Source organism: Protomyctophum parallelum (genome assembly GCF_964188405.1).
Source record: "Protomyctophum parallelum genome assembly, chromosome: 12".
Lineage (NCBI taxonomy): Eukaryota > Metazoa > Chordata > Actinopteri > Myctophiformes > Myctophidae > Protomyctophum > Protomyctophum parallelum.
This window is the reverse complement of record NC_139712.1, coordinates 932,938-949,141: the sequence shown is the minus strand read 5'-3', so window position 1 is coordinate 949,141 and position 16,204 is coordinate 932,938. Positions and strand designations below refer to the sequence as shown.

The following is a 16,204-nucleotide window of genomic DNA, read 5'->3' as shown; positions in this document are numbered from 1 at the left end:
GAGATGGTGGTAGTATTTGAAGAGTGTGGATGAGTTTAATATCATGGTAACTCACACTACAAGCGCTACGAGCTTGTAGGTCTGCTATTTTTGAAAAATCGTGAAAATGCAACACAGATCTTTAAATATATATTTTTTCAGAATACTTTTTTATTATTTCGACGTCAGGCCTAAATGGGTTAAACATTATGTTATAATTTAGCTATTGAAAAATAGCAGATCTACAAGCTCATAGCGCGCCACCGAGTGGCGCGCTACGAGCTTGTAGGTCTGCTATTTTTGAAAAATCGTTAAAATGTGGCGCAAATCATTGAATATATATTTCAGAGCAAACATTTTTAACTAAAATATTTGCTTCTGGGGGGTCCCTGGAACTACATATTTTCAGATGGGGGTCCGTGGCCCAATAGAGATAATTCTGGGGGTCCTTGACATGAAAAAGGTTGAGCACCACTGACATGGAAACATGGGTTTTTCAGAATAATGTTAGGATTTAGAAGCCTTTTTTAATCGACCTCAGTCCAAAATGGGCCAATAGCGTTTCGCATCGGCAGAGTAGAGCGAGAAAGACGGACGGACTTGTGTGTGTGTGTGTGTGTGTGTGTGTGTGTGTGTGTGTGTGTGTGTGTGTGTGTGTGTGTGTGTGTGTGTGTGTGTGTGTGTTCGTTCTACAAGTGAAAGCAACATAGGGGTATTATTATCTATCCAGTAATATGTATTTTATTGGTTTTAATCACCCCCTCCCCCCCTTCTCTCTCTCTCTCTCTCTCTCTCTCTCTCTCTCTCTCTCTGTCTCTCTGTCTCTCTGTCTCTCTCTCTCTCTCTCTATCTCTCTCTCTCTCTCTCTCTCTCTCTCTCTCTCTCTCTCTCTCTGTCTCTCTCCATCTGGTTGTATTCATTTAGACTGGAGAACTGCTCCTTGTCAATGAGACGCTCTAAAGTTGTGGCTTCAGCTCTCAGCTCAAATCTGTCCCATTTGAGAGAACTGGACCTGAGTGGAAACGGCTTGAAGGATTCTGGACTGGATCTCATCTGTGCTGCACTGAAGAGCCCAAACTGTTGTCTGGAGACTCTCAGGTCAGATTCATTTAACATTTTTATTTGTATTTGGTTAAGTAAAGTTCTGTTATAGTAAGTGATTATAATGTAGTTATGATGGTGGTAGTATTTGAAGAATGTGGATGAAGTTAATATTTTTTATATAATACAGTATACATTCAAGTCTATATTTTTATACACATCATAGGCACCAAGTCATCAAAACAATGTAATTGGATGTGTTTTTTATCAAAACTGTGTTTCTTCATAACAGGTTTTTGAGATACATGAATGAATAGACTAGGGTACTGGTAAGACTATGTAAACATGGTATATATCAAAATGTTCGTTAGAATGTCTAGTTTCATGAAAAGAGAACTTTGAGTTTCTATCTTGTTCCAGTAGGGGGCTGTAGGCAGTTTTAGCTGGAATGGCCAGTTTGGTCATGACTGACCATGCTATTTATAGATGGCAAAATATCTACAGTGGTACATGTGGGAAACTTTTAATTTTTTTATTATTGAACAAGACAACTCACCCTTTAAAATGAGATATGTCATAGGTATGTGCTCCCTGTAGAAAAAAGGTTGTTAGGAAAATAAAACTTAAAACAGCCATATCTTTTTTTGTTGTGCTAGAAACACTAAACGTGGGGAAATGCAGGCTCTTTTAAATGGCTTCCAACACAAAAACTAAACATTGTATCAACTCAGTTCATTTTTTTCCTGGAAGCAAACAAGTCAAGCTTTCTCTGAAGGTCTTTTATTGTCGCACAGTCACAACAGAGAATTTTCAATAAATCATTAGAAAACGCATTTCTCCCATAGAGAAGTCTAACAACAAATGGGATTTGACTTGAAACCCTCAAAGAGTTAATAATACTAGGTGTTTATATGCATAAAGTAGGTAGGTAGCAAATAGTTACACCTAATAATTATACATTTCAAACCTTCCTTCACAGATATACTGAGATTTGACAGTTTACAGCGGTCGAAAGTACTTGCGAGCTCTGCTTGCGCACTAGTTGGCCATTTATGGCCTACTAGTGTGCAACAAGCAAGTATGCACTCGACAGAGTGCACTAATAAATTAATTATTAATTCATAATTTGTTAAATTGGAAAAAACATATTATTGTCAATGCCTGTGTGAAAAGTGGGAGCGATTGGTGCAGGCGGTGAGGAGATACGGCAGTCACAGTGACACAGAGACACACACTCAGACATTGACTGAATTATAGTATGATATGATGATAGTATGATTTAGTGATATCAGGGTGATTTTGCCATGGCATGCGGTCGTACAGACTGTTCATCTGTTGACAGAACATTTCTTCACTTCACTGCCATAGAGTGGAACAACAGCAGCGAGTTGGGATCGTTTTAATTGTTTAATGTTTGTATTACAATCAAATGACAACAGTGGAAAGTTATGAGCACATTTAAATTAAATATGTGTTACTCACTGCCGCTATTTGCTTAGTTAGAAAAGTATTCCAACACACACATTTCAGACAGCTCCACAGTGAACCTCCTTGACAGTGAACATGGTCTGTTCTGTTTTGATCATCTCTGATTTTACATTTAATCTGTAATTACAGACTTGTTGACTGTGACCTCAGAGAGGAAGACGTTGAAGTTGTGGCTTCAGCTCTCAGCTCCAATCCGTCCCATTTGAGAGAACTGGACCTGAGTGGAAACGTCTTGAAGGATTCTGGACTGGATCTCATCTGTGCTGCACTGAAGAGCCCAAACTGTTGTCTGGAGACTCTCAGGTCAGATTCATTTAACATTTTTATTTTTATTTGGTTAAGTAAAGTTCTGTTATAGTAAGTGATTATAATGTAGAGATGGTGGTAGTATTTGAAGAGTGTGGATGAGTTTAATATCATGGTAACTCACACTACAAGCGCTACGAGCTTGTAGGTCTGCTATTTTTGAAAAATCGTGAAAATGCAACACAGATCTTTAAATATATATTTTTTCAGAATACTTTTTTATTATTTCGACGTCAGGCCTAAATGGGTTAAACATTATGTTATAATTTAGCTATTGAAAAATAGCAGATCTACAAGCTCATAGCGCGCCACCGAGTGGCGCGCTACGAGCTTGTAGGTCTGCTATTTTTGAAAAATCGTTAAAATGTGGCGCAAATCATTGAATATATATATTTCAGAGCAAACATTTTTAACTAAAATATTTGCTTCTGGGGGGTCCCTGGAACTACATATTTTCAGATGGGGGTCCGTGGCCCAATAGAGATAATTCTGGGGGTCCTTGACATGAAAAAGGTTGAGCACCACTGACATGGACACATGGGTTTTTCAGAATAATGTTAGGATTTAGAAGCCTTTTTTAATCGACCTCAGTCCAAAATGGGCCAATAGCGTTTCTGTGCTTGCTCAGTATGAAGAAAGTGTCCAGAGATATGAGGGACTGAGACAGACTATCCTTCAGTAGACAGGCTTTTATTTACATTCGCATCGGCAGAGTAGAGCGAGAAAGACGGACGGACTTGTGTGTGTGTGTGTGTGTGTGTGTGTGTGTGTGTGTGTGTGTGTTCGTTCTACAAGTGAAAGCAACAGAGGGGTATTATTATCTATCCAGTAATATGTATTTTATTGGTTTTAATCACCCCCTCCCCCCCTTCTCTCTCTCTCTCTCTCTCTCTCTCTGTCTCTCTGTCTCTCTGTGTCTCTCTCTCTCTCTCTCTCTCTCTCTCTCTCTCTCTCTCTCTCTCTCTCTCTCTCCCTCTCTGTCTCTCTCCATCTGGTTGTATTCATTTAGACTGGAGAACTGCTCCTTGTCAATGAGACGCTCTAAAGTTGTGGCTTCAGCTCTCAGCTCAAATCCGTCCCATTTGAGAGAACTGGACCTGAGTGGAAACGGCTTGAAGGATTCTGGACTGGATCTCATCTGTGCTGCACTGAAGAGCCCAAACTGTTGTCTGGAGACTCTCAGGTCAGATTCATTTAACATTTTTATTTGTATTTGGTTAAGTAAAGTTCTGTTATAGTAAGTGATTATAATGTAGTTATGATGGTGGTAGTATTTGAAGAATGTGGATGAAGTTAACCCATTCTGACCGGGCACCCATTTTGGTGTCAGCGTCATGTCATGCTTTAGCTATTTAAAAATAGCAGATCTACAAGCTCATATCGCGCCACCGAGTGGCGCGATACGAGCTTGTAGGTCTGCTATTTTTGGAAAAATCGAAGAACGACTGACATTTTTAGAATCTGATCTCAGGTCAGAATGGGTTCATCAGGACCAGTGTGTGTCCGGCGGAAACCTCGTATGAATCTGATCTCAGGTCAGAATGGGTTAATATTTTTTATATAATACAGTATACATTCAAGTCTATATTTTTATACACATCATAGGCACCAAGTCATCAAAACAATGTAATTGGATGTGTTTTTTATCAAAACTGTGTTTCTTCATAACAGGTTTTTGAGATACATGAATGAATAGACTAGGGTACTGGTAAGACTATGTAAACATGGTATATATCAAAATGTTCGTTAGAATGTCTAGTTTCATGAAAAGAGAACTTTGAGTTTCTATCTTGTTCCAGTAGGGGGCTGTAGGCAGTTTTAGCTGGAATGGCCAGTTTGGTCATGACTGACCATGCTATTTATAGATGGCAAAATATCTACAGTGGTACATGTGGGAAACTTTTTTTTATTTTTATTATTGAACAAGACAACTCACCCTTTAAAATGAGATATGTCATAGGTATGTGCTCCCTGTAGAAAAAAGGTTGTTAGGAAAATAAAACTTAAAACAGCCATATCTTTTTTTGTTGTGCTAGAAACACTAAACGTGGGGAAATGCAGGCTCTTTTAAATGGCTTCCAACACAAAAACTAAACATTGTATCAACTCAGTTCATTTTTTTCCTGGAAGCAAACAAGTCAAGCTTTCTCTGAAGGTCTTTTATTGTCGCACAGTCACAACAGAGAATTTTCAATAAATCATTAGAAAACGCATTTCTCCCATAGAGAAGTCTAACAACAAATGGGATTTGACTTGAAACCCTCAAAGAGTTAATAATACTAGGTGTTTATATGCATAAAGTAGGTAGGTAGCAAATAGTTACACCTAATAATTATACATTTCAAACCTTCCTTCACAGATATACTGAGATTTGACAGTTTACAGCGGTCGAAAGTACTTGCGAGCTCTGCTTGCGCACTAGTTGGCCATTTATGGCCTACTAGTGTGCAACAAGCAAGTATGCACTCGACAGAGTGCACTAATAAATTAATTATTAATTCATAATTTGTTAAATTGGAAAAAACATATTATTGTCAATGCCTGTGTGAAAAGTGGGAGCGATTGGTGCAGGCGGTGAGGAGATACGGCAGTCACAGTGACACAGAGACACACACTGAGACATTGACTGAATTATAGTATGATATGATGATAGTATGATTTAGTGATATCAGGGTGATTTTGCCATGGCATGCGGTCGTACAGACTGTTCATCTGTTGACAGAACATTTCTTCACTTCACTGCCATAGAGTGGAACAACAGCAGCGAGTTGGGATCGTTTTAATTGTTTAATGTTTGTATTACAATCAAATGACAACAGTGGAAAGTTATGAGCACATTTAAATTAAATATGTGTTACTCACTGCCGCTATTTGCTTAGTTAGAAAAGTATTCCAACACACACATTTCAGACAGCTCCACAGTGAACCTCCTTGACAGTGAACATGGTCTGTTCTGTTTTGATCATCTCTGATTTTACATTTAATCTGTAATTACAGACTTGTTGACTGTGACCTCAGAGAGGAAGACGTTGAAGTTGTGGCTTCAGCTCTCAGCTCCAATCCGTCCCATTTGAGAGAACTGGACCTGAGTGGAAACGTCTTGAAGGATTCTGGACTGGATCTCATCTGTGCTGCACTGAAGAGCCCAAACTGTTGTCTGGAGACTCTCAGGTCAGATTCATTTAACATTTTTATTTTTATTTGGTTAAGTAAAGTTCTGTTATAGTAAGTGATTATAATGTAGAGATGGTGGTAGTATTTGAAGAGTGTGGATGAGTTTAATATCATGGTAACTCACAGTACAAGCGCTACGAGCTTGTAGGTCTGCTATTTTTGAAAAATCGTGAAAATGCAACACAGATCTTTAAATATATATTTTTTCAGAATACTTTTTTATTATTTCGACGTCAGGCCTAAATGGGTTAAACATTATGTTATAATTTAGCTATTGAAAAATAGCAGATCTACAAGCTCATAGCGCGCCACCGAGTGGCGCGCTACGAGCTTGTAGGTCTGCTATTTTTGAAAAATCGTTAAAATGTGGCGCAAATCATTGAATATATATTTCAGAGCAAACATTTTTAACTAAAATATTTGCTTCTGGGGGGTCCCTGGAACTACATATTTTCAGATGGGGGTCCGTGGCCCAATAGAGATAATTCTGGGGGTCCTTGACATGAAAAAGGTTGAGCACCACTGACATGGAAACATGGGTTTTTCAGAATAATGTTAGGATTTAGAAGCCTTTTTTAATCGACCTCAGTCCAAAATGGGCCAATAGCGTTTCTGTGCTTGCTCAGTATGAAGAAAGTGTCCAGAGATATGAGGGACTGAGACAGACTATCCTTCAGTAGACAGGCTTTTATTTACATTCGCATCGGCAGAGTAGAGCGAGAAAGACGGACGGACTTGTGTGTGTGTGTGTGTGTGTGTGTGTGTGTGTGTGTGTGTGTGTGTGTGTGTGTGTGTGTGTGTGTGTGTGTGTGTGTGTGTGTGTGTGTGTGTGTGTGTGTGTGTGTGTGTTCGTTCTACAAGTGAAAGCAACAGAGGGGTATTATTATCTATCCAGTAATATGTATTTTATTGGTTTTAATCACCCCCTCCCCCCCTTCTCTCTCTCTCTCTCTCTCTCTCTCTCTCTCTCTGTCTCTCTGTCTCTCTGTGTCTCTCTCTCTCTCTCTCTCTCTCTCTCTCTCTCTCTCTCTCTCTCTCTCTCTCTCTCTCTCTCTCTCTCTCTGTCTCTCTCCATCTGGTTGTATTCATTTAGACTGGAGAACTGCTCCTTGTCAATGAGACGCTCTAAAGTTGTGGCTTCAGCTCTCAGCTCAAATCCGTCCCATTTGAGAGAACTGGACCTGAGTGGAAACGGCTTGAAGGATTCTGGACTGGATCTCATCTGTGCTGCACTGAAGAGCCCAAACTGTTGTCTGGAGACTCTCAGGTCAGATTCATTTAACATTTTTATTTGTATTTGGTTAAGTAAAGTTCTGTTATAGTAAGTGATTATAATGTAGTTATGATGGTGGTAGTATTTGAAGAATGTGGATGAAGTTAATATTTTTTATATAATACAGTATACATTCAAGTCTATATTTTTATACACATCATAGGCACCAAGTAATCAAAACAATATAATTGGATGTGTTTTTTATCAAAACTGTGTTTCTTCATAACAGGTTTTTGAGATACATGAATGAATAGACTAGGGTACTGGTAAGACTATTGTTGTGGACTTACTTTGACTACACTTCATGTGATGTTGGAGGCGAGTGGGTGCAATAATGCCACAACAAGGATTTCCAGGCAGTCAGGAACTTTACTAGTAGAACGGCAGATAACACAGTTCACAGGACGGCACGGCAATAATAACAACTCTCAACAGGCTGCGGAATAACAGGCTACACTACAGCAGTACACTGTACCTGTAGCTCACGCATATACACTGTAAACACACTGTAAACAGTCTTTGTGGCTGTCAGTCCTTAGTCCCTGGCACAGACGGAGGATTATTCACTCGACGACCATACACTCTGGGATCCGGAAGACAACTCAATACTCGCGGGCTGAACTGAACACAACACATAACTCTCTTAGCTGAGATCCAATCAGAACACATTACACTCAGTAAGGACACACCCAATAGGTTGTGGGCAATATAGTAGCAGGGCATAAGTTGGCAATGGTTCCCGCGTTACACCACCCCCCCTCTAGAGTGCTGAGTCCCTTCAGCACCTTCATCTCAAATTAATCAACACAAAGCATTTCACACAACACAATAAACAGCAGGCATGCAATAATGTTGAACTTTCACTTAAACAAACTGTCCAATTCCTTCATTAGGCAATCTAAATTAACTTATTGTCATTTACTGAAACTCAAAATGTCCCTATTCAAAACCAAAACTCAATAATTGTGCATGAAACATTTAGTTAGACGTCTGTGTCTCAGATCAATGTCTCAGTTCAATCCGAGCTATCCTTGTGGGCAAGCCTGTTGACTGGCCTACCCTTTTTGGTCACCTGACCGACCTCTGTCCGGCCCAGCTGACTGCAGGCTCGATGAAGTATGTGGTGGGTGTAAGCTGGACACAGTCTCTGGTAGATGCAGGCGTGGCAGGTTTTCTGGTGGGCGCAGGATGAGCACAGTATGGGGGTCAGGAGGTTTCTTTTGACGCAGGCTGAGTAGATTATCAGGTGGACGCAGGCTGTGTAGGCTCTCTGGTGGACGCAGGCTGTGTAGGCTCTCTGGTGGACGCAGGCTGTGTAGGCTCTCTGGTGGACGCAGGCTGAGTAGGCTCTCTGGTGGACGCAGGCTGAGTAGGCTCTCTGGTGGACGCAGGCTGAGTAGGCTCTCTGGTGGACGCAGGCTGAGTAGGCTCTCTGGTGGATGCAGGCTGAGTAGGGAAGGAAGATCAGGAGGAGGTTTCTTTGGAAGCTTGTCTGGCGGTAGCTGTCTAGCAGAGGTGTCAGGAGGTTCCTTGTCTGGTGTCTGCACCTCACCGGATTCAGCAATGTCATCAACCGTTTGCTGCCATTCTAGGGTGGGCGGGGGAGAGTTCTCCATGGCTCCCCTGATCCCAAGACAGGGGTCTCTCAGTGGGTTGGTGCTGAGGGGAGGCAGTTTAAAGACTTGAATGGGCATCTCTTTATCCTTGTCCACAAGGCCATGGCCTGAGTGTACACTGTCGGTCAGGTCAGCTGGCTCCAGTGGGAAGGTTGGAGGGTTCAGGAGAAGCACTTTGGAGACTCTCTTGCTCCCCACTGAATTCCCAGTGATGTAGCTTGACACTGGCTCACCCTCAATGAACATCTCTCCTCCCTCTTGTAAGGCTCCATCAGCTTCCAGTATGAAGTCGGATCCGGTCTCACACTTAGCAATGACTGGTGAGGGGTTGGTGTCGTTTCCCTCTTGCGGAGGCATCACAGACCCGCTTGCATCGTTAATCAGGCCCGGTCCATCGAAACTTCCATGTTGCTGTTCAACTTTTGAGGTGTGGCTTGGAAGGGCTACATCAGCAGCAGGCCGCTCCACAGCCGTGGCCGTTGTGAATTGCAGCTGTCCTACCTGGTGATGACGAACAGTAGAAGGTGGGACAGACTGACTGTAACGCAGTGTCAGCTGGTCAGTGAGAAGGACGTAGTCTTCTCTTACATGCTCTGGCAGGGAGTAGACGAAGCACATTTCAGACTCGGAGGCACTCAGTTGCTCATAGAGCTCGTCCAGCTTCTCTGCGTAGCTCCACCCATGCTCCCAAGCCGTTCTCTCTAAGGACATAAGGATTTCGTTCCAGACATCAGCAGAAGAACAAGAGGGAGTAGAGGCTGGTGCTCCCTGGTCTTGACTAATGTCTGCCTGGTCTAGACCCTGTGGTTGAGGCCCTTGCAGGGTTATGGCTGCATCCTCCAGCCTCTCTAGGACTCGCAACAAACGTTCATCTTGCTGCTGCATCTGTTGCTGCATCTGTTGCTGCATCTGTTGCTGCATCTGTTGCATTAAGATGCCCAACCAAGCTGGTGGCTGCTCCTGATCAGCACCTGCTTTCTCCTCACCTCTCTGCTGTTGTGACATGATCTCCTCTTTATTATTGTTTTTTCAACTTTTTCCAACTTTTTTTTATTTTTATTTTTTTATTATTATTACTTCACCTATCCAGGCGGAGATTGGCGGCGATTACGTTCGGCGGTTCGCTGTTGTGCTTGGTCTCTTGCTGGGGGAAGTGGGGACCAGTGGCTTGTAGATCAGCTTGTTTTGACCAGACTGGTCTGCAGTCACGTGACCCGGTAACCGCAACGTCCCTCTCCACAGCATTGACAGCAGGGCAGCTGTAGGCTAGCAGCATTAGCATACAGGGTACAACAGTCCTTTCTGTAGGCACTTGAATGACTTGATCAAACTTTATCCCGCTGATGACACCATTTGTTGTGGACTTACTTTGACTACACTTCATGTGATGTTGGAGGCGAGTGGGTGCAATAATGCCACAACAAGGATTTCCAGGCAGTCAGGAACTTTACTAGTAGAACGGCAGATAACACAGTTCACAGGACGGCACGGCAATAATAACAACTCTCAACAGGCTGCGGAATAACAGGCTACACTACAGCAGTACACTGTACCTGTAGCTCACGCATATACACTGTAAACACACTGTAAACAGTCTTTGTGGCTGTCAGTCCTTAGTCCCTGGCACAGACGGAGGATTATTCACTCGACGACCATACACTCTGGGATCCGGAAGACAACTCAATACTCGCGGGCTGAACTGAACACAACACATAACTCTCTTAGCTGAGATCCAATCAGAACACATTACACTCAGTAAGGACACACCCAATAGGTTGTGGGCAATATAGTAGCAGGGCATAAGTTGGCAATGGTTCCCGCGTTACACTATGTAAACATGGTATATATCAAAATGTTCGTTAGAATGTCTAGTTTCATGAAAAGAGAACTTTGAGTTTCTATCTTGTTCCAGTAGGGGGCTGTAGGCAGTTTTAGCTGGAATGGCCAGTTTGGTCATGACTGACCATGCTATTTATAGATGGCAAAATATCTACAGTGGTACATGTGGGAAACTTTTTATTTTTTTATAATTGAACAAGACAACTCACCCTTTAAAATGAGATATGTCATAGGTATGTGCTCCCTGTAGAAAAAAGGTTGTTAGGAAAATAAAACTTAAAACAGCCATATCTTTTTTTGTTGTGCTAGAAACACTAAACGTGGGGAAATGCAGGCTCTTTTAAATGGCTTCCAACACAAAAACTAAACATTGTATCAACTCAGTTCATTTTTTTTCCTGGAAGCAATAAATCATTAAAAAACGCATTTCTCCCATAGAGAAGTCTAACAACAAATGGGATTTGACTTGAAACCCTCAAAGAGTTTTAATAATACTAGGTGTTTATATGCATAAAGTAAGTAGGTAGCAAATAGTTACACCTAATAATTATACATTTCAAACCTTCCTTCACAGATATACTGAGATTTGACAGTTTACAGCGGTCGAAAGTACTTGCGAGCTCTGCTTGCGCACTAGTTGGCCATTTATGGCCTACTAGTGTGCAACATTCCCTGATGAAGGCTTAACCGCCGAAACGTTGGATATTCCTGTCTTACCTGCTGTCCTAATAAATATTGGTACTACTCTAGCTATTGGTGTGTGCGGCCACCTTCTTGTTCATTCAAGATCTCCTCTACTAGTGTGCAACAAGCAAGTATGCACTCGACAGAGTGCACTAATAAATTAATTATTAATTCATAATTTGTTAAATTGGAAAAAACATATTATGGTCAATGCCTGTGTGAAAAGTGGGAGCGATTGGTGCAGGCGGTGAGGAGATACGGCAGTCACAGTGACACAGAGACACACACTGAGACATTGACTGAATTATAGTATGATATGATGATAGTATGATTTAGTGATATCAGGGTGATTTTGCCATGGCATGCGGTCGTACAGACTGTTCATCTGTTGACAGAACATTTCTTCACTTCACTGCCATAGAGTGGAACAACAGCAGCGAGTTGGGATCGTTTTAATTGTTTAATGTTTGTATTACAATCAAATGACAACAGTGGAAAGTTATGAGCACATTTAAATTAAATATGTGTTACTCACTGCCGCTATTTGCTTAGTTAGAAAAGTATTCCAACACACACATTTCAGACAGCTCCACAGTGAACCTCCTTGACAGTGAACATGGTCTGTTCTGTTTTGATCATCTCTGATTTTACATTTAATCTGTAATTACAGACTTGTTGACTGTGACCTCAGAGAGGAAGACGTTGAAGTTGTGGCTTCAGCTCTCAGCTCCAATCCGTCCCATTTGAGAGAACTGGACCTGAGTGGAAACGTCTTGAAGGATTCTGGACTGGATCTCATCTGTGCTGCACTGAAGAGCCCAAACTGTTGTCTGGAGACTCTCAGGTCAGATTCATTTAACATTTTTATTTTTATTTGGTTAAGTAAAGTTCTGTTATAGTAAGTGATTATAATGTAGAGATGGTGGTAGTATTTGAAGAGTGTGGATGAGTTTAATATCATGGTAACTCACACTACAAGCGCTACGAGCTTGTAGGTCTGCTATTTTTGAAAAATCGTGAAAATGCAACACAGATCTTTAAATATATATTTTTTCAGAATACTTTTTTATTATTTCGACGTCAGGCCTAAATGGGTTAAACATTATGTTATAATTTAGCTATTGAAAAATAGCAGATCTACAAGCTCATAGCGCGCCACCGAGTGGCGCGCTACGAGCTTGTAGGTCTGCTATTTTTGAAAAATCGTTAAAATGTGGCGCAAATCATTGAATATATATTTCAGAGCAAACATTTTTAACTAAAATATTTGCTTCTGGGGGGTCCCTGGAACTACATATTTTCAGATGGGGGTCCGTGGCCCAATAGAGATAATTCTGGGGGTCCTTGACATGAAAAAGGTTGAGCACCACTGACATGGAAACATGGGTTTTTCAGAATAATGTTAGGATTTAGAAGCCTTTTTTAATCGACCTCAGTCCAAAATGGGCCAGCGTTTCGCATCGGCAGAGTAGAGCGAGAAAGACGGACGGACTTGTGTGTGTGTGTGTGTGTGTGTGTGTGTGTGTGTGTGTGTGTGTGTGTGTGTGTGTGTGTGTGTGTGTGTGTGTGTGTGTGTGTGTGTGTGTTCGTTCTACAAGTGAAAGCAACAGAGGGGTATTATTATCTATCCAGTAATATGTATTTTATTGGTTTTAATCACCCCCTCCCCCCCTTCTCTCTCTCTCTCTCTCTCTCTCTCTCTCTCTCTCTCTCTGTCTCTCTGTCTCTCTCTCTCTCTCTATCTCTCTCTCTCTCTCTCTCTCTCTCTCTCTCTCTCTCTGTCTCTCTCCATCTGGTTGTATTCATTTAGACTGGAGAACTGCTCCTTGTCAATGAGACGCTCTAAAGTTGTGGCTTCAGCTCTCAGCTCAAATCCGTCCCATTTGAGAGAACTGGACCTGAGTGGAAACGGCTTGAAGGATTCTGGACTGGATCTCATCTGTGCTGCACTGAAGAGCCCAAACTGTTGTCTGGAGACTCTCAGGTCAGATTCATTTAACATTTTTATTTGTATTTGGTTAAGTAAAGTTCTGTTATAGTAAGTGATTATAATGTAGTTATGATGGTGGTAGTATTTGAAGAATGTGGATGAAGTTAATATTTTTTATATAATACAGTATACATTCAAGTCTATATTTTTATACACATCATAGGCACCAAGTCATCAAAACAATGTCATTGGATGTGTTTTTTATCAAAACTGTGTTTCTTCATAACAGGTTTTTGAGATACATGAATGAATAGACTAGGGTACTGGTAAGACTATGTAAACATGGTATATATCAAAATGTTCGTTAGAATGTCTAGTTTCATGAAAAGATAACTTTGAGTTTCTATCTTGTTCCAGTAGGGGGCAGTAGGCAGTTTTAGCTGGAATGGCCAGTTTGGTCATGACTGACCATGCTATTTATAGATGGCAAAATATCTACAGTGGTACATGTGGGAAACTTTTTATTTTTTTATTATTGAACAAGACAACTCACCCTTTAAAATGAGATATGTCATTGGTATGTGCTCCCTGTAGAAAAAAAGTTGTTAGGAAAATAAAACTTAAAACAGCCATATCTTTTTTTGTTGTGCTAGAAACACTAAACGGGGGGAAATGCAGGCTCTTTTAAATGTGTTTTTTTATAGTTTTTTTTTTTTTCACTTCCAAGTTTTCTTTTTCAAACTTTGAAAAAAAAAAAAAAAATGAAAAAAAGAAACTTTGAAAAAAAAAAAAAATGAAAAAAAAAAAAACATTTTCATCTCCTGAAAAAAAAACACCTCTTTTTCAAAGTCGTGCGCACGACTTTGAAACTCGTGCGCACGACTTTGAAGTAAACAGAAGCACATGGCTACTTGTCAACAGAAGCACATGGCTACTTGACCCCCAGCGACCCCCAAATGGTAACTCTGTCATTCCTCTACCGTTTTGGACGGGGGTGGGCTCATTTGAATCGTGTCGCCCCCCTGGGGGCGTCTCTGGGGGTCTCAAGGTTCGGGGACCCCCAGGGACCCCCAAATGGTAACTCTGTCATTTCTCTACCGTTTTGGACGGGGGTGGGCTCATTTGAATCGTGTCGCCCCCCAGGGGGCGTCTTTGGGGGTCTCAAGGTCCGGGGACCCCCAGGGACCCCCAGGGACCCCCAAATGGTAACTCTGTCATTTCTCTACCGTTTTGGACGGGGGTGGGCTCATTTGAATCGGTGGTCTCAGGGTTCGGGGACCCCCAGGGACCCCCAAAGACGCCCCCGAACCTTGTATCCCCCAGGGGAGATACACGATTCAAATGAGCCCACCCCCGTCCAAAACGGTAGAGAAATGACAGAGTTACCATTTGGGGGTCCCTGGGGGTCCCCGAACCTTGAGACCCCCAAAGACGCCCCCTGGGGGGCGACACGATTCAAATGAGCCCACCCCCGTCCAAAACGGTAGAGGAATGACAGAGTTACCATTTGGGGGTCCCTGGGGGTCCCCGAACCTTGAGACCCCCAAAAAGAAAATTGTCATCCCCTCAAAAAAATATATCTTTCCCCTTTAAAAACATTTTCATCTCCTAAAAAAAAATTGTCATCCCCTCCAATAAAAATATCTTTCCACTTTCAAAACATTTTCATCTCCTAAAAAAAAAAAGTCACAGCCTTGATTTATTTTTGTCACCCCCTCCAAAAAAAATTCCCCTTTCAAAACATTTCCATCTCCTAAAAGAAAAATGTTATAGCCTTGTTTTTTTCTGCCAACATCTTAAATGTTTTTCCATACCAGAAAACATAAACCACCATCTCTTAAATAATCTACCTAGGTACGTCCCCTTAGGGGCTCCGTAATTTTGCCATGGCATGCGGTCGTACAGACTGTTCATCTGTTGACAGAACATTTATTCACTTCACTGCCATATAGTGGAACAACAGCAGCGAGTTGGGATCGTTTTAATTGTTTAATGTTTGTATTACAATCAAATGACAACAGTGGAAAGTTATGAGCACATTTAAATTAAATATGTGTTACTCACTGCCGCTATTTGCTTAGTTAGAAAAGTATCCAAACACACACATTTCAGACAGCTCCACAGTGAACCTCCTTGACAGTGAACATGGTCTGTTCTGTTTTGATCATCTCTGATTTTACATTTAATCTGTAATTACAGACTTGTTGGCTGTGACCTCAGAGAGGAAGACGTTGAAGTTGTGGCTTCAGCTCTCAGCTCCAATCCGTCCCATTTGAGAGAACTGGACCTGAGTGGAAACGGCTTGAAGGATTCTGGACTGGATCTCATCTGTGCTGCACTGAAGAGCCCAAACTGTTGTCTGGAGACTCTCAGGTCAGATTCATTTAACATTTTTATTTGTATTTGGTTAAGTAAAGTTCTGTTATAGTAAGTGATTATAATGTAGTTATGATGGTGGTAGTATTTGAAGAGTGTGGATGAGGTTAATATCATGGTAACTCACACTACAAGCGCTACGAGCTTGTAGGTCTGCTATTTTTGAAAAATCGTGAAAATGCAACACAGATCTTTAAATATATATTCTTTCAGAATACTTTTTTATTATTTCGACCTCAGGCCTAAATGGGTTAAACATTATGTTATAATTTAGCTATTGAAAAATAGCAGATCTACAAGATCATAGCGCGCCACCGAGTGGCGCGCTACGAGCTTGTAGGTCTGCTATTTTTGAAAAATCTTTAAAATTTGGCGCAAATCATTGAATATATATTTCAGAGCATTTTTAACTAAAATATTTGCTTCTGGGGGGTCCCTGGAACTACATATTTTCAGATGGGGGTCCGTGGCCCAATAGAGATAATTCTGGGGGTCCTT

At 41.4% G+C, this 16,204-nt stretch overlaps 1 protein-coding gene across 1 annotated transcript in view; it reads left to right on the top strand.

The window, feature by feature from the left end:
- LOC310868288 (protein NLRC3-like) overlaps window positions 1–16,204 on the top strand; it is a 33,476-nt gene that overhangs the window by 4,652 nt on the left and 12,620 nt on the right. The window contains exon 3 of the mRNA XM_083778651.1: window positions 15,530–15,703. Within this exon, the coding sequence (XP_083634777.1) occupies window positions 15,530–15,703 (174 nt within the window). The remainder of the gene's footprint in view (window positions 1–15,529; window positions 15,704–16,204) is intronic.